The sequence below is a fragment of the Crocuta crocuta genome, unplaced genomic scaffold, assembly GCF_008692635.1.
Source record: "Crocuta crocuta isolate KB4526 unplaced genomic scaffold, BGI_CrCroc_1.0 scaffold41, whole genome shotgun sequence".
In the NCBI taxonomy this organism is placed as follows: Eukaryota; Metazoa; Chordata; class Mammalia; order Carnivora; family Hyaenidae; genus Crocuta; species Crocuta crocuta.
Window position 1 is genome coordinate 8,929,304 of NW_027529428.1, and position 18,651 is coordinate 8,947,954.

Genomic DNA, 18,651 nt, shown 5'->3' on the forward strand with positions numbered 1-18,651 from the left:
CAGTTCACTTCCCTCTTTCGTTGCCTTTTGAAAACCACATGACACACAGGCTGTTGGGGGCCCGGTCCCACGCTAAGGTGTAAAAGTTAACTGAAAAGCCCGAGGGAGTGGAACATGCATGTTTTCGCTTCCTTTTTCTGGAATCCTCTGCGGGCTGGTGTGATCTGCCGGCTGGATTGGCGCAGGCCTGGGGAGCCCTGACCTTCCTATCGTTTCTTGCAGGATTGTCTGTATTTGGGGAGGCAGCAAGAAGCGGGAGGGCCAGGAGGCGCATCCGGCTAGTAGGATTCATTTGTCTTGCTGGTGGCTCTTGTGCCGGGCTCTGGCTCGCTGTGACTTCCTACTGCAGCCCCGAGTCTGGGGGAAGTAGCTAGCTCCCCTTTTAATTAAAAACAAAACAAAACAAAACAAAAACGGAAGTTTTAATTCTGCCTGCTTACTGTTCTTAGTAAAGTCAGGGGATATCTACTGTGGAAAGCTAAGAGGGCTTTAAAACTCACATGTCAAAATGAGCCATTTATTTTCCCCTTGGATGGTTGATTGACGTGGTTATTATTTTCCTTTGATTGGATGTTGGGATGGGATGTTATCTAGAGAAATTCTAGAGGAAGTTAAAGAAGACAGTATTAATGAAGAAAAATGCTTATAATACTTTTTAAGTTGTTTTTTTTTTTTTGAGAGAGAGACAGCGAGTGAGTGTGCATGAGCAGGGTAGAGGCACAGAGAGAGAGAATCCCAAGCAGGCTCCATGCCCAGTGCAGAGCCCAATGCGGGGCTTGATCCCATGATCCTGGGATCGTTACCTGAGCCAATATGAAGAGTCGGATGCTCAACCCAGGCACCTCTGGCGTCCCTGTAATGCTTTTTAAATCCCTTTTATTTACCCAGGGGATATTGAGGAGATGCTGAGTGCTGGGTACTTAGATGAAAGAACAGAGCCTCAGAGCCCTCATTCAACCCAATGGATAAACACACCTAACGAGACAGTGAGACACTTGCTTACAGGCTGTAATGGGAGCATAAAATAGAGAGAGCCCCCAGATCAGCCTGGGGAATCCGTGGAGAATTCCCAAAGGTGAGACCCCTGAGGGGGGTGTAGGAGTATGCTGTTCAGCCAGCTGGAGGTGGAGGGCTTTCTGGACAGGAGAGAGAAGGTGCCAAACCTCAGAGGTGGGTTTAAAAAAAAAAAAAGAAAATCATGATTTTAAATATGATACACATGCAGAAAAGTGCCAGAAATCAGGAATGCAGATTTAATGACTTATCACAATGTGATACCTGGATGGCCACCAACCAGGTCAAGAGATAGGTCGATTGTCAGTGGCCTGGCAGCCCCCTGGCTCTTTCCTCCTTTTTGCTGAGCACTCCCTCTGCTCACCAAAGATAACCATGCGTCTGAATTGGTGGAGAATATGAAAGTTTAGGTTTGCCTGTTTCTGAGCTTCGTGTAAGGTATATTAAAAAAAAAAATTTTAATGTTTACTTATTTTTTGAGAGAGAGAGAGAGAGAGAGAGAGCGAGAGAGCGAGCAAGGGGAAGACACACAATCCGAAGCAGGCTCCAGGCTCTGAGCTGTCAGCACAGAGACCGACACGGGGCTCAAACCCATGCACCGTGGGATCATAACCAAAGCCGATGTCAGGCGCCCAGTTGACTGAGCTACTGAGATGCCCCAATATATATATATATATTTTTTTAAATTTATTTATTTATTTTGAGAGAGAGAGAGAGAGTGAACAAGGGAAGACAGAACGAGGAGAAAGAGAATCCCAGGCAGGTTCCTAGCTGTCAGTGCAGAGCCCAGTGATGGGCTCAACCTGATGAACCTTGAGATCATGACCTGAGCCCAAATCAAATGTCAGACGCTCAGCAGACTGAGTCACCCAGATACCCCTGGACTTCATATAAATGCAGACAGACAATATGTCATATTCTGCATCTGGCTTCTTTTATCAACTCTGTGTTCCTGAGTGTTATGTATGTCGGTGTATGTAGTGCTGGCTAGTTTTCATTGCTGTTCATGTTTTCTCATATGTCTATACCACAGTGCATTCTCTGCTGGACATCTGGGACATTTTCAACTTTGGACCCCTGCTCCAGCAAGTGCTTCTCCAAATGTTCTTTAATGCGTCTCTTGAAACCCCTGTGTAAATATTTCTGTAATGTATAGACCTAGCAGTGGAAACATGATCTTTTCAAAGTTAACATACCTACTTGTTTCACTATCCATTAATGCCACGATGACAACATCTATTTCTTTATGCCATTATTTTTCTGGATTTGTGTGATCATTAGCTATGAATATTTTGTTTGACCTTTTTTTTCTTGTTTGTTTCCTTTCCCTTCTGGTTTCTAAATTCCCCTTAAAATGGTGCTGCTGATTCAACAGAGGGATTTGGGTTCTGATCCTTTGCCAGTGTTCCATTGCTTTGACATTATCTCCTAGGCACATAAACATACGCCTTTGAAGATAATGTTCTGGTGCGTTGAAATTTTCCTCAAGTGGAGGAGGGAAGTAGGAGTGTTTTGGAGATAATGTCAGGAGAATAGAGCATTGTTTTATAGTTGCTGAGGTAGTTCTTGTAAATAAAGGAAGCCTCTGATATTTCTTCTCCTTTCCTCTCACATAGGAGATAATAAATTGAAACATTTTGCATTTGATTCCTTGTGTGGCAAGGAATATAAATAGAGCTGTAAAGCACAGTCAGCTGAAAAGTAGCTAATCCATGCCGGGGCAGGTGTGGAATTTATAAGGATGTAGACATGCTTTGCTTGACTTTTATCTGTGAATATCCAGCCATCTGTCTGGCATAGATTACATTTCACATGCATAGATATGGATATAGATATAGATATAGATATAGATATAGATATATTTTTTCTTCCCCCCTCCCCCAGAGTAGGAAATTGACATTTTTCTTTCTGTGTTTTAAACCAGGAAGGAGTCTTAAGGCAAATTTTTTGGATTTTTGTCTTTGTTCTTTTTTCATTTTGGCCACAGGTCTGAGCAAGTCCCTGGAATGTTTATTACAGAAACAAAATGAAATTAAATGGCATTTTTAAATATAGTTGCTTTCAACAAAGAGATGTATCATTTTTAATCTGTTGGAGAGTAATTATACAACTTTGATTTAAGATCATTAAGAAACCAGTAACCCATTGGTTCTCAGTTTTGCACTCCTGAGATTTTAATTTTCATTTTTTAAGTGCTTATTTATTTTTGAAGGAGAGAGAGACAGAGTCTGAGCAGGGAAGGGGCAGAGAGAGGGAGACACAGAATCTGAAGCAGGCTCCAGGCTTGGAGCTGTCAGCACAGAGCCCAACATGGGGTTCGAACCCACGAGCTGTGAGATCATGACCTGAGCCGAAGTCAGACACTTAACTGACTGAGCCACACGGGGGCCTCTGCATTCCTAAGATTTTTAAAAATCGCATGCCTGGTGCCCACCAAGAAATTTTTACATCAGAATCTCTGAAAGATGAGACACCCCCTCAGACTCCCCCGCGAGGCATTTGATGTGCAGTCAGTGTTGATGACTAACTCAGGGGGTCCCAATGTGGTCCTCAGACCAGCAGCATCAGATTGATAGAAATGCAGATTCTTGAGGGCGCCTGGGTGGCTCAGTCGGTGCAGCTTCTGACTTCAGTTCAGGTCATGGTCTCCTAGTTCATGAGTTCGAGCACGGCATCAGGCTTGCTGCTGTTAGTTCAGAGCCCACTTCAGATGCTCTGTCTTCCTCTCTCTCTGCCTCTCTCCAGCTTGCACTCTCCCCCCTCTCAAAAATAAATAAGCATTTTAAAAAATGCAAATTCTTTGGCCCAATCCCAAGCAATCCGAGAGTGGGGCCGTGGGGCCTGGCAACCTGATTTGACGCCCTCCAGGGATTCTGATGCACACCAAAGGGTGAGACCCACTCTCTAACTCAGTGCTTCTCGGTATGGTGCATCTCCCAAATGCCTGAGGAACTTTCGAACATAATAAGGCCACGCCCCACCTGGAGAGATGATGACGTCATCAGTCTGGGCTGGGTCTGAGCGATGGATTCCTAAAGCTCCCACATGCCTCTGTTATGCAGCCAGATTTGAGAACATTGCCGAGAGTTCAGAAGAGAGCAAGCAATACTCATTTCATTATTTATTTTTCTTTTCTGTCTTTTTGAAGTTTTCATTTAAATTCCAGTTAGTTAACATTCAGTGTAATACTAGTTTCAGGTGTATAATACAGTGATTCAGCACTTCCATTCATTGCTCAGTGCTCATCATGATAAGTGTGCATCAGTTTTACCCTTCCCTCCACCCACCTCCCTCTGGTAACCATCAGTTCACTCTCTGTAGTTAAGAGTCTGTTTCTTGGTTTGCCTCTCTCTTCTTTTCCCCACTGTGTTCATGTTTGGTTTCTTAAATTCCACATATAAGTGAAATCATGTATTATTTGTCTTTCTTTGACTTATTTCACTTAGCATAATATTCTCTAGGAGCTCCTGGGTAGCTCAGTTGAGCATCCAACTCTTGACGTTGATCCAGGTCATGCTCCCAGGGTTATTCGATTGAATCCCGTGTTGGGCTCTGCACTGAGTGTGGAGCCTACTTAGGATTCTCTGTCCCTCTGTCCTTTTCCCCTATTCACACAGGCGGGCGCACGCTCTCTCTAAAAAATAGAAATAAGTAAATAAGCAAACCAAACCCTTTAAAAAATACCCTCTAGCTCCATCCATGTCATTGCAAATGGGTAAGATTTCATTCTTTTCTATGACTGATTAATACTCCATTTTGTGTGTGTGGGGGTGCATGTGTGCGCGTATGTGTACGTACATATACATATATATACCACATCTTTATCCATTCATCAATCCTTGGACAGCTGGGCTGTTTCTGTAATTTGTCTGTTGTAGACAATGCCGCTATAAACATTGGGGTGCGTGCAATACACATTTTAAAAGAAGGGAAATAAGTAGGTTTGTGGCCAGAATGATGTGTGAGTGAAATGGGTGTGTACTGAGGAGGGAAGACGGTGATTAATCATAGTGCCAGTCGTCAGTGTTTCACCTGTTACAGAGCCAGACAAACAAGGCTTTAAAATCCAGGTGCATTTCCTCCTGTGACGTCAGCTACTTTGGCCAAAGTTTAGACTTGCAACTTCATGCAAAAAGAGGTGGAGGGATTGATAAAAATGAAATACAAGAATGAAGCGGCACCTGACATAACACGTGTGTCAGGGATCTGGTTTGGTACTGTGACAAATAAGGTACATGGTGTCTTTCCTTCTAGGCAAGCGTGGGCTTTGGTTGGTGTCATTGATGGTGGGACTGCTTCTTGCAACGAATCTGTGAGAAACTATGAAAATCACAGCAGTGGAGGAAAGGCTCTTGCCCAAAGAGAATTTTATACTGTGGATGGTCAGAAGTTCACTGTGACGGCTTATAGTGAATGGATCGAAGGTAAGCGAGTACAGCTTAGACTCCTGTAAGACATTGGTGAGTATCGTGAAAGACTGTTGTTTGTTTTTTGTTTTTAGGTGGTATTGTATTCAAAGGACAGTCTGATTAGATTTATCCACTGGTTGAAGTTGATACCTATGGTTTCCCTACTGTATTTTTTTAGATTCAGGGGTTCTTGCTGGATTGAGGAACGCTCTGTTCTAGTGCTACATTCCCAGCTGGACTTTGTTCTTGATTCTTGAATCGTAAAGTGTGGTTAACCATTAGTAATGAATTTGTTGGGTAGCTCAGTCAACTAAGCGTCCAAAGTCTTGATCTGAGCTCAGGTCACGATCTCACGGTTCATGAGCTCGAGCCCCATGTCGGGCTCTGTGCTGACAGTGAGGAGCCTGCTTGGAATTCTTTCTCTTCTTCTTTCTTTGCCTCTCCCTTCCTTTCTCTCTCTCTTTCTTTCAAAATAAATAAATAAATGTGAAAAAAAAATGGAGAAATGGATTTGTCTCCTGGATTTGGCATCATTTGGACCAATCTGAACGTGACAGGGTGAGCTGCCTTGGGTTGTGCTCTGTGACCATGAACATGATTTTGTACTTTGGATCTTCTCTTTATGCAGACATGTCAGCAAGTATTACTTTTAGGCACAGTCTATACAAACAAGCCTCCTGTTTTCTTAGCAATTTTTTTTTCATTGGTGATCCAACATACCTCTTAAAAAAAGATTGGAAAACACAGAAGAGTACAAAGTAAAAATTAAGCTTTAACCCTATCATTCAGAAATAATTATCTTTGTGCACATAATCTAGTAATTTTTTTCTTATACATATTTTCTCCTCTCGTTTATTTTGTTTTAACCTGTTTCTCTCTCTTTAAAGAACATATTATACTGGGGTGCCTGGGTGGCTCAGTCAGCTAAGCATCTGACTTCAGCTCAGGTCATGATCTCATGGTTTGTGAGTTCAAGCCTACGCATCGGCTCTGTGCTAACAGTTCAGACCCTGGAGCTGCTTCAGAATCTGTCTCTCCCCCTCTCTATGTCCCTTTCCAGCTTGTTTATTCTCTATCTCTCTCTCAAAAATAAATAAACATTAAAAAAAAATTTTTTTTAAATAACATTTTAGTTCACTTAGGTCTTTACATTTTCTTCAACATGATTTGTATTCTAATCCACCTTTCAGAAGAACTATAATTTGTTCAAATAATGCCTAACCCTGGGTGTTTTGGGTACTTCTGACTTGTTTCTTTAAGGATGTTTACTTCCTAGGGCGTCTAGGTGGCTCAGTTGGTTAAGTGGCCGACTTTGGCTCAGGTCATGATCTCACAGTTCGTGGGTTCTAGCCCCACCTCGAGTTCTGTGCTGACAGCTCAGAGCCTGGAGCCTGCTTTGGATTCTGTGTCTCCCTCTCTCTCTGCCTCTTCCCCACTTGTGCCCTGTCTCTCCCTCAAAAGTAAACAAACATAAAAAAAAAAAAAAGAGTATTTACTTACCTATGTTGCTGCCCAGTATGGAATTGCAGCCTCCTGTGTTTGCCCTCCACTTTTCTTTTCCAAACAAATTTTATACCAGAATTACTGTGACATGAGTATCTGGAAGTGCGTTATTACCCACAAAGGTTTATTACTTCTGTTTCGAGCAGCACTGTAGCAGAATGTTTACCAAGATGGATTTCTGCAGACAGAATGCCGGGGTTCATAATCCAGTTCTTTCCCTTAGCATGTGACGGTGGGCATATGACTTTAACTTCCTAATATTTGGTTTCCTTATCTCAGAAGTGGGAATATTAAGAGGAAAGATCACATAGGGCTGCTGCGAGTATCGGATGTGAAGGATGTGAGTTCTTAGCTCTTTTAACAATGATCCGAACATGACTTGGGTTATAATGGTGTATTTGGTATCTTTGTGATTAAAAAGAGAAAGTCTTTTGCTCTAAAATAAACAGGTAAATAGAGCTCCTGGTATGTAACAGAGACTTTGACATGTTGCTTCTAAGCAACCTTCCGGGTGTGGGGTGAGGAAATGGTAGCTGTTATGGAGGAGGAAGCTAGAATTGAGTCTCAGCTTTCTGCCTCCAAGACTACTTTCTTTCTTTCTTTTTTTTTTTAAAGTTTATTATTAATTTCAAGAGAGACAGAGAGAGTGAGAGCATGGAGGGGCAGAGAGAGAGGGAGAAGGAGATCCCAAGCAGGCTCCTTACTGTCAGCGTGGAGCCCGATGTGGGGCTTGATCCCACGAACTGCAAGATCATGACCTGAGCTTAAACCAAGAGTCGGATGCTCAGCCAACTGAGCCACCCAGGTGCCCCACGACTACTGCTTTCTACCTGATCATGGTTGCCTCTGGCGAAAAGCATAGGTGGATGAGAAACATTTCTTAGCAAGAATTTGGACCTGCATTAAGAGTTTAGTAGAAGCCCTTCCAGTGAGAGTTCATGCAGAGGATAATTACTGACAAACCCCGGGTCAACATTTCCTCTGTGGAAAATTTTGTTTTCGTTTCCACATTCCCAGTGACTACTCATTTCTGGAAGAGGGTACATTCTAGCTATCGTAGGATATTGAGGCCCGTGTTCGCAATGACTTACTTTCTGGAAGAGGTGGAAATTCTCTCCAGGAAGCAAGAAGGATGAGCGTATTTCCTCTCCTCTTTCCAATTTGCTCGTGTTAATGGGAGGAAATCTTAGGTAGGATTTTCATCTAAAGCTAGGAAAAAGTGAGAAATTATTGAATAATATATATCTTTCTCATCTAACTTTCTAACTTAAAAAAAAACAGAAACAAACTCTAATCATCTTTTAAGTTGAAATGGATTTATCTAGCAGTCCTCTTTCTTAAGAAGCATTTTGTGAAATTTTATGTGAAAAAATGAATGTTTCTTAATTCTTTTTTCAATAATTTTTTTGGGGTAAAATCTGAAAATTTGGGCAATGATAACAGTTCTGTTGAGCTTCCTGATTATCTTTGTGTTTACCCTGCCTGTTGTGATTCTTGGGAAGGCAGAATAATAAAGAAGTTAGGAAATTGGGCTCTGGAGTTAAATTAGCATTCATTTGTGGGCTGTACCATTTTTTAAAATAACTTTTTAAATGTTTTATTTATTTTTGAGAGAGAGACAGTGTGAGCAGGCGAGGGTTAGAGAGAGAGGGAGCCACAGAATCTGAAGACAGGCTCTAGGCTCTGAGCTGGCTGTCAGCACAGAGCCTGACGCAGGGCTTAAACCCACGAACCATGAGGGGCGCCTGGGTGGCTCAGTCGGTTAAGCATCTCACTTCGGCTCAGGTCATGATCTCGCGGTTCATGGGTTCAAGCCCCACGTTGGGCTCTGTGCTGACAGCTGGAAACCTGAAGCCTACTTCGGATTCTGTGTCTCCCTCTGTCTCTGCCCCTCTCCTGCTTACACTCTGTCTCTGTCTGTCTCTCAAAAAATAAAGACATTAAAAACAACAACAACAACAACAACAAACAAACCATGAACTGTGAGATCATGACCTGAGCTGAAGTCGGACACCCAACCGACGAGCCACCCAGGTGCCCTGGGCTGTACCATTTTTCAGCTGTTCTCCAAACTCCCTGACTTCTGGCTTCTTCATCTTTAGTGCACGTAATGGTTTCTGCCTCTCAAAGTTGTTTATTTTTAATTTTTTTTCCAGTAGGCTCTTTGCCCACTGTGGGGCTTGAACTCATGACTCTGAGATCAGGAGTTGCATGCTCTACCAACTGAGCCAGCCAGGTGCCCCTCTCAAAGTTGTTTTGATGAAAGGTTATGTTTTTAAAAAATTTTAAATGTTATTTATTTTTGAGAGAGAGAAACAGAGTGTGATCAGGGAAGGGGCAGAGAGGGAGGGAGACACAGAATCTTAAGCAGGCTCCAGGCTCTGAGCTGTCAGTACAGAGCCTGACACAGGGCTTGAACTCACGGACCATGAGATCATGACCTGAGCCAAAGTCAGCTGCTTAACTGACTACGCTACCCTGGTGCCCCAATGAAAGGTTATTTATTATGCAAGTGAAGTCCCGGTGACTATTTGCTGTTGTTATTAGAGTCATTATTATTATTATTGGGGCGCCTCGGTGGTTTAGTTGGTTAAGCATCCGACTTTCGCTTAGGTCATGATCTTGCGGTTCGTGGGTTCGAGCCCCGCGTCGGGCTCTGTGCTGACTGCCAGCTCAGAGCCTGGAGCCTGTTTCAGTCTGTGACTCCCTCTCTCTCTGACCCTGCCCTGCTCACGCTGTCTCTCTCTCTCTCTCCTAGAAATAAATAAAATATTAAAAAAAAAATTTTAGAGTCATTATTATTATTATTATTTTATTATTTAGACCAAATCCCATTATAGGCTTTAGTATCCGGATGCAAGAAACATATAAAAACGAAAGATACTTTTCATTTTTTAAGGTACTTTTCTTTTGGTGCTTTGCGAAAACAAATGCATGGTAAATTGTCACCTCAAGGAACAGAATCTAAGACTTGCTCAGGCTAGGTTGTGTCAGGAGAGTCGGCTCAAGATTGTAAGGATACCTGCAGTATTCCTTGTGTCCTGCCTGAATGTCCCTCTTTTTGAGTCCCCTAAGTTGAGTAAGTGTGTTTCTTCACTCCCGTCACTGACTCGTGGTGTCGGTATCTTAAAGTAGCCCCAGAATAGCGCGCCGGTTCCCTGGAAGGCTGCTTGTGGAGCGTGGATACAGGTGAATGGTACTTTTGCAGTGCGGTGTTTTTCCTTCTCTGCCAGTCTCATGAAGTGGCTTCTACCTAGGGTGTCTACATTTGCATTAAATCAGCTTTTGGTGTATGGCAGATTTTATCATAGGTGCTTGAGAACCAGGAAATGCTTCTGCACTTGGTTGCACACAAAAGAGTAAGTTAAGATGGTGGATCAACTTTTCAGGTTGTGTCTGCCTCATTGGGAACCAACTGTGGGTTTTAAAAGGAGGCCTTGGGAGAGATCCGTGATTTGTACTCCCTGGGTTGTGTAGACTGTGTAGTTGTAGAAGGGGCCGAGTTGGACAGGGGCTCTCTCATGTGACCTCTGGGGGACATTACCTGTCATAGTGAATGCTCATCCCTTCAGCAGAAATCTGTGAGTTTGCAGTTTGAAACAGAGGAGTGTGGATGGACTCTGTTGCCTTCACAGAAGTACCTTCCAAAAAAGGGAGCTGTTCCCCCACTGGAAAGGTATGGATGACAGTAGAGAGAACACTAGAAGAAGAATACTGGAGAAAGAGCTTGCTTCCAGCAAGGATGTTTGGGAAGTCTTTCAAGACCAGTCTGATCTTGGGGCACCTGGCTGGCTCAGTCGGTTGAGCATGGGGCTCTTGATCTTGGGGCTGTGAGTTCAAGCCCCATGTTGGGTGAAGGTTACATAAATAAACTTTAAAAAAAGAAAAAGAAAAAGACTTGCCTGACCTTTGTAGGATGGATAGTATCTTGGTTGGTGAATGAAGAGTAGAAGTATGCTTTAGCTAAAGAATGAAGCTTGAGCAAAGGCACAGAAAAGAGAGATTGCCTTTATTCTTTTCTTTTTTAATGTTTATTTATTTTTGGGAGAGAGAGAGAGAGAGACAGAGTGTGAACAGGAGAGGGACAGAGAGAAAGGGAGACACAGAATCTGAAGCAGGCTCCAGCTCTGAGCTAATAGCACAGAGTCCAACGCAGGGCTCGAACCCACAAACTGTGAGATCATGACCTGAGCTGAAACCAAGAGTCGGACACTTACCTGACTGAGCCCCCCAGGCACCCCAGTTCTAGCACTGAGTTGAAGAATAGCAAAAGATTTGGGAATTGAGAGCCTTCTTCAAAATTATAAAAAAATTATGCTGAAGAGTGACATTTTCTGTCTCATCATGGTTAGGGGTGCTGGGGTTCTCTACTCTGGAGATCAGGGATATACATGTTCATCTTTTTATCACTAGTATCTGCAGAATGACGGGCACACAGTTAGCCCTGGTGAAAATGTACTGACTTGTGTGTATCTTAACTTTTGATGTGAGTCAGTGAGAAAGTTGATTTTAGGGGGAAAAATGCCTATAATGTATCAATTTCACTCTTGCTTTTTTGTTTAGGTGTTTCTCTTTCAGGCTTCCGGGTGGAGATTGTGGACGGAGTGAAGCTTCATCTGCTGGATGATGTTAGTAGTTGGAAGCCTGGAGACCAGATTGTGGTTGCGAGCACCGACTATTCTATGTACCAAGCCGAGGAGTTCACTCTTCTCCCCTGTCCAGAGTGCAGCCGTTTCCAGGTCAAAGTCAAAGGTATCAGACTGCTCAGAATGCTTCTTGGCAAGCCCTCTTCTCTGGGGATTGCACTCCTGCGTTCTCTTCCACCACCCCTACCCGAGGCACTCTCACCATCATCATCACCACCATCATCATCGTCTTGGTATTGAAGATGTCTTTCTCTTCTTAATTAAAAAAATATCTCATGGGGTGCCTGGGTGGCTCAGTCAATTGAGCATTAGACTTCAGCTCGGCCATGATCTCACAGTGCATGGATTCAAGCCCCGCGTCAGGCTCTGTGCTGACAGCTCGGTACCTGTAGCCTGCTTTAGATCCTGTATCTGCCTTGCTCTCTGCCCCTCCCCAGCTTGTGCTCTGTCTCTCTTTCTCTAAAATAAACTTTAAAAAAATTTTTTTTAAATCTCATGATTTTTGAGTGCCTACTTCCGTGGCCAAAAAATAAAATAAAATAAAATAAATCTCACTAATACTTAAAATAGAACCAAAAAGATATTATCTTAGACTACTTTTTTAAAATCACTATCTTCACTAATGTTTTCGGAGCGAAAGGAATATGCAGTGAGATCCGTATTGTAAGCTGGATTTAGGAAGCAGGGCTGACATTTTCCAGGTACTTGTCCTGAGGCAGGTAATGGGCAAAGCTTGTTGGTGTGTTGCCCTAATTATGGAATCTATTATTCATTTCACTTATTACATTGTTTTCCTTCTTTCTGTACTCAAGATTATATACATTTATGGTATAAAACAAAAGACTTGCAGTAACTATTCCATAGGCACACACTCATGGGTAGTTTAGAGCTTTGTAATTTGAGAGAAATAGATTTTGCTTTAAAAAAAAAATAGGATGATTGGCTCACTTGAGACTTGGTCTCTGCTTTACTCAATGTTGTACTTTTCCTTCTTGATACTATAGAGCATTAGCAGAAAACAAAACCCAGGAAACTATGATACCATCTGGCATTAATTTTGTTGGGAAATTCCCACTCTTGTTAACAAGTCTACATGATAATGAATGTCCCATGATCCTAAGTGTTTGATTTATTTGTAGTTTTCCTTCCTGAGTTTACATAATAAAAACATCAGAGAAAAGCTGGTTCTTAAAGTGTTCCTCGATTTCCAATAAAGGTGGACATTTAGAAGAATGCTTATCAATATTAAAATAAGAACTAGGAAAGAAAAGGTGGTAATGTTTGTACTGCTAATGTTTAAATGGATGTTACTTTAGCTTTGAAGTAAAAGCAGAAACAGCTTGATACCCCATTATCAACATCTACAGAACCATTCCTTTTAATCTGGATTCACCATGCATTTCATTCGTCATGTGTCCTCAGGGGATTAGAACAAGAGCATATGGATGGGAACTGGAGAGAATGAAAGAGAGAGAGAGAGAGAGATTGAGAGAGAGAGAGAGAGAGAGAGAGGATACTTGCGTAGATTCCAGAATATTGGTGCCATCCAGGAAAGGATTGAGCTCCTTGTCTGTGTGGGGTTTTGATGCTGAGAGTGTTTGGCGTAAATACTCTTTAAAATCTTTGCCGCCTTGTATTCTGTGGTTAGAGGACCGTCTTTTTGATATGTTTCTTGTTTCCTTTTTTTAACATATTTTTTGTCTCTTCTCCACATCAACCAGAAGCCCCTCAATTCCTGCACATGGGTGAGATCATTGATGGTGTAGACATGAGAGCAGAGGTCGGAATTCTTACCCGGAATGTTGTTATCCGAGGGGAAATGGAAGACTCATGCTACGCTGGAGACCAGTGCCAGTTTTTTGACTATGACACCTTTGGGGGGCATGTCATGGTAGGCGAAAAGATTTCAAGAGTTCCTTGGTTGCTAAATACATGTTTGAAAGAACTTTCGTGTTTTGAATTTTTAAAAAAAAATTTTTTGAGAGAAAGAAAGGAAGAAAGAGGGAGAGAGCATGAGTAGGGGAGGGGCAGGGAGAGAGGGAGATACAGAATCTGAAGCAGGCTTCAGGCTCTAAGCTGTCAGCACACAGTCCGATGCGGGGCTCAAACTCACAGACCGTGAGATCGTGACCTGATCTGAAGTCGGATGCCCAACCGACTGAGCCACCCAAGCACCCCGAATCTTTCAAGTTTTGGGATGACATCTATATGGATATTAAAAAGGAATCATGTTTTCTTTATTTAGTGACAGTGAAGAGATTTTTCCGAATTAAAAGAGAGTTATATCTTCATTTAGTTGACCTGGACTTGTAACCATTTTGTCCCATGAAGAATTAAATCAATTTACATTGGGAAGGACCATATGGAGATTAAAAAAAACAGTCTTGGTATCCATGCATGCAGTCTCCATGCATAAGGGCACCTGGGTCGCTCAGTCGGTTATGGATCCGACTCTTGATTTCAGCTTGTCACAATCTCAGAGTTCACAGGTTCGAGCCCCACATTGGGCTCTGTGATGACAGAACAGAGCCTACTTGGGATTCTTTTTCCCTCTCTCTGTGTCTCTTTGTCCCTTACCCGCTCATGCTCTCTCTCCCTCAAAATAAATAAATAACTAAAAAAAAAAACTTTGATATTATGAAAGGGTAAGCAGTAGTAATGTACATATACAAAATATCTTTCTGTAAAAACATCTTTTGTATGCAGATTTTTATTCTATAGAAGTATTGAGCACTCACAATATGGTAAGCATTGCACCATGTACTAAGTGATTGGCCTTCTGGGCTGCATTTTGGCTACATGTGCTTTAAAATCTGTTTTTTGTACACTCAGTAGATTACAGTTGTTAGCAACATTTCTGTTACACTGTTTTCTGAAATGTTGGTCAGTGTTATTCTTTTGCTTTTAATAGTATGATTAAAAATCCAGTGTTTACAAATGTATGGTCTGGGGCACCTGGATGGCTCAGTTGGATCAGCTCAGGTCATGATCTCACAGTTCATAAGTTTGAGCCCTGCATCCAGCTCTGTGCTGACAGCTCAGAGCCTGGAGCCTGCTTCAGATTCTGTGTCTTCCTCTCTCTCTGCCCCTACCCCGCTATGCTCTGTGTCTCTCTTTGTCAGAAATAAAATACATTTAAAAAAATCTTTTTTTAAATTTATGCTCAAATTGTGGATCACAGAAATTTTTAAGAAGAATGGAAGTAAATAATATTATGTGCTAACTAAAACATTGAGGGAGGATTTACAAATAACCATTTATCAAACTACAGTAGAGGTCATAGAAATGAAAGAACAAGATGAGACTGGAAATGACCAAAAATATTTGAAGAAATCAAAACACATTATATAGACAGATTTCATTTCTGTGGCTTTCCTGGTTACATGCTCTGTTATTCTTAATCAGAGAGGCTATTTTTATGGCTCTTGAAAGTATTCACTTATGTTAAGAAACATTTGCTGGGGCTCGTGGGTGGTCTTAGTCAGTAGAGCGTGTGACTCTTGGTCTTAGGGTCAACAGTTTGAGTCCCACTTTGGGTACAGAGTTACTTAAAACGAAACAAAAACAAAAGCAAAAACAAAGAAGAAGCACTTGCTAAATTAGTATCTCAAGACTTTGAGTCTCACTTTGGGTATAGAGATTACTTAAAACAAAACAAAAACAAAAAAAGAAGAAGCACTTGCTAAATTAGTAACTGGAGATTCCGGAAAGCAGGTGCCAAGAAAAGAAAAGTTTGAATATATGTTCTCCTTCAGACATTGTCTGTTAGAACAATATATTTTTTTTTTTTTTTGCTGCTTTAATATTCCAAAGTGTATCCGTGTGATCCCCGTTATCTTGTCTTATAGATAATGAAAAATTTTACTTCTGTGCATCTTTCCTACGTGGAATTGAGACACATGGGTCAGCAGCACCTGGGGCGGTATCCCGTCCATTTCCACCTGTGTGGGGACGTTGACCACAAGGGAGGGTACAGACACGCAACCTTTGTGGATGGCTTGTCCATTCATCACAGCTTCTCACGGTGCATCACTGTGCACGGAACACACGGCCTGCTGGTACGTAGCCTCTTGGATGCCCGTTGTCAAAAGTGTTAACTGTCTTTCATTGTCACAACTTCTCAATTTGATAGAAGTGAGCTTTTGTACCATATGCCTTACTCTCTCCTGCTTGTACTGAGAATTCCGGTGTTTTCCTCTGTTTTCTTAAGAGATCAATAAAACCTGACATTTGTCTTTGCCCCTTTGATGAAGATTAAAACGTCTCTTGGTGTTGCTACTAAGCACGCTACATCAACAGCGCTGGTCACTTACACCGCGGTCATTCATGTTACCAGCGACATGATACACTTATGTTTCTGCAGATAAAAGACACAATTGGATATGACACACTGGGTCATTGTTTCTTTCTGGAAGATGGTATTGAACAGAGAAATACTTTGTTCCACAATCTGGGACTCCTCACCAAACCCGGCACCCTCCTCCCCACCGATAGGAATAACTCCATGTGCACTACCATGCGAGAAAAAGTGTTTGGAAATTATGTCCCTGTGCCCGCCACGGACTGCATGTGAGTATCTGGCAGAGAGAAAAACTCCTATGCGATGCTCAAGGCCCTTGACTTTGGGGGGAAGACGTTTTGGAGGACGTTTTTAGAGGGCAGGATTTTTTCATGACTCCTGTTTAAATCACTTTAAAAAATGCCTTGCAGGGCTGTTTCAACTTTCTGGATTGCTCATCCCAACAATAACCTGATTAATAATGCAGCTGCAGGCTCACAGGTCAGTAATATTAAGTGCTTTCATCTGGTTTGTATTCATGTTGAGAAGTATGTTGGATATTATATAGCTGTAACGTAACGTGTTTTCTGGTGCTGCTTATTTTATTGAAAGGAAGATATGGTCGATGGTGCTTCTGTTTCTTCCAAATCATTCATGCCAGTTGCTATTTATTAGTGTGGTAAGACAGATGCCGAATGCAAGAAAAGAGGTGGGCTAATATGTGGTTTTATTGAACCTTCAGAGTGTATTTAGACAGATGCCAAATGGAAGAAAAGAGAGGGGCTTATTTGTGGGTTTATCATAGCTTTGGAATGTGTGTTTGCCATATCATGTGCAGTCTTTCTGACTTCTAATAAAGTCAGATGCTCAGCCACTTCTAATAAAGTGACTTCTAATAAAGTCAGTTCTTAACTTTGATGACCAAAGAAAGCCCTAGCTTTTCTTTATAGGAATAGATGATTCTACAGAACATGACAGCAGTCTGGTCCAAGGGTACATCTTTTTGTTAAAGCCAGGGATCATACACACTTAGGGGTTTTAACTCCTTGGCAAAGCAGGTAAACCCAACTGTGTGCCTTATATCACTATGTGCCTTGAATTATTTCAGAGACACGCACATACACAAGTATAACTTAAGAGAATAAATGCACTATTTTTGGATGGCAGAAATAACTCCTGGAGAAAGTTGGAGAAATTTACATTTCTGATTGAGGGTGATTTAAAACTGTTAATTTATAATATAAAAGTGGATCTTCAAGGTATTATACTATCATGATTATATCTGTGCTGAAAACCACAGTAGAGAAATAGGAGCTTTACAGCAACACCTGAATATTCATATTTATATATTGTGACTGTTAAAATTTTTCAATGTAAAAAGATACCCAGCATTGTTTCCCAGGACAAGTGAAAGATAAGTTGAAGGAAGTATTCCTTCCCAATAACTGGAATATGGGCGTTTCTGGGCGATGGTTGGAATTCACCTCTGTGATTTTCCTTAAAAACATAAAATGTAAAGTTCTTACTTGACAGGGTAGAGACCTGGACATTTTATCACTTCAGGTTCCATTCATACGTTTTTCATCCGATGTCTGTTGCGCAATCTGTCGGGTTTGTGTTGAGAGTCTCTACTTAGAAGGGGAGTTTTGGGGGTAAAGACAACCTCGAGTTTGTTACACAGCCTCAGCCCGGGGTCATCTTCTGACCCCTGGTGCATTTCCCATCCAAGTAGTAACCTCCAAAAACCCTTCCTGGGATCGTATGAGAAACATAGAAAGTGGGTCTTGTTTTCCACCCCATGTTCGTTCTTCTTCCTTTTTGTTCTGTGAGTTCTTTCTTTTCTTTCTAGAAAAACTGTCCCAGTGAAGCTCATGTTTTGGCAAAGGGTCTCCGCCCAAAATAAATCAAACTCTTTCTTCTTGTACGTTTCCACTGCCTTTTTACAGAGCTCCCTTTTACCTGTTTTGACACCACACTGTTTAACAGGAAACGGCTGCTACCTCCCCCCTCCCATGTTGCCCCCTCCCCAGGCCCTCATACATCTTGGGAAGGTTCGCTCTACCCTCTGCTTTTAAGGCTATGATACGGAGCCTCCAGATCTTCTGTGGTCTGTTTTGTGCTCCAAATAGTAGAGGTGACACATTTTTGCAGGGTAGTTTAAGACCTATCTGTAAACCTCTAATCATGGAAAAATGTTAAATGTTGCCTTCATTTTTGTGTATAGGTATATATGCTTTCCACAGTTCAATTCTCTGTGCTCCTAAAAAACTTTGTTACAATTAATGTAGTACCTAATATGTATATTTTAGGTCTCTCTGTATTTCCCCTTACTCTCTGAGTTCTTTGAGAACAGCCTTGCTGTACACCTGGCACATAGGGGGCTCTAAACAAATATTTGCCAAATTTGAATCTGTAGCATACTCTGGGACTGTATGTTTACTTTGGATCAGCCTATTCAATCCTAGTTCATTCACGTAAAGTTGTTTTTAGCACTGGGCTGAGTTTTAATTAAAATGTAAAATAAGGGCCCCTGGGTGGCTCAGTCAGTTAAGCATCCGACTTCAGCTCAGGTCATGATCTCACAGTTTGTGAGTTCAAGCTTCACGTCGGGCTCTATGCTGACAGCTTAGAGCCTGGAGCCTGCTTGGGATTCTGTGTCTCCCTCTGTCCCTCCCCTGCTCACACGCACACACACACTCTCTCTCTCTCAAAAATAAATATACATCAAAAAAAATTTTTGTAATGTAAAATAAAAAAATGATCACGGGGATTAAGACTATTTAATTTTGACTTTTGTATT

The 18,651-nt window shown here is 41.8% G+C and overlaps 1 protein-coding gene across 1 annotated transcript in view; it reads left to right on the forward strand.

The window, feature by feature from the left end:
- CEMIP2 (cell migration inducing hyaluronidase 2) overlaps positions 1-18,651 on the forward strand; it is a 71,542-nt gene that overhangs the window by 12,676 nt on the left and 40,215 nt on the right. The window contains exons 5-10 of the mRNA XM_077759393.1: positions 5,269-5,438; positions 11,490-11,678; positions 13,294-13,463; positions 15,421-15,630; positions 15,936-16,141; positions 16,283-16,352. Of these exons, the coding sequence (XP_077615519.1) occupies positions 5,269-5,438; positions 11,490-11,678; positions 13,294-13,463; positions 15,421-15,630; positions 15,936-16,141; positions 16,283-16,352 (1,015 nt within the window). The remainder of the gene's footprint in view (positions 1-5,268; positions 5,439-11,489; positions 11,679-13,293; positions 13,464-15,420; positions 15,631-15,935; positions 16,142-16,282; positions 16,353-18,651) is intronic.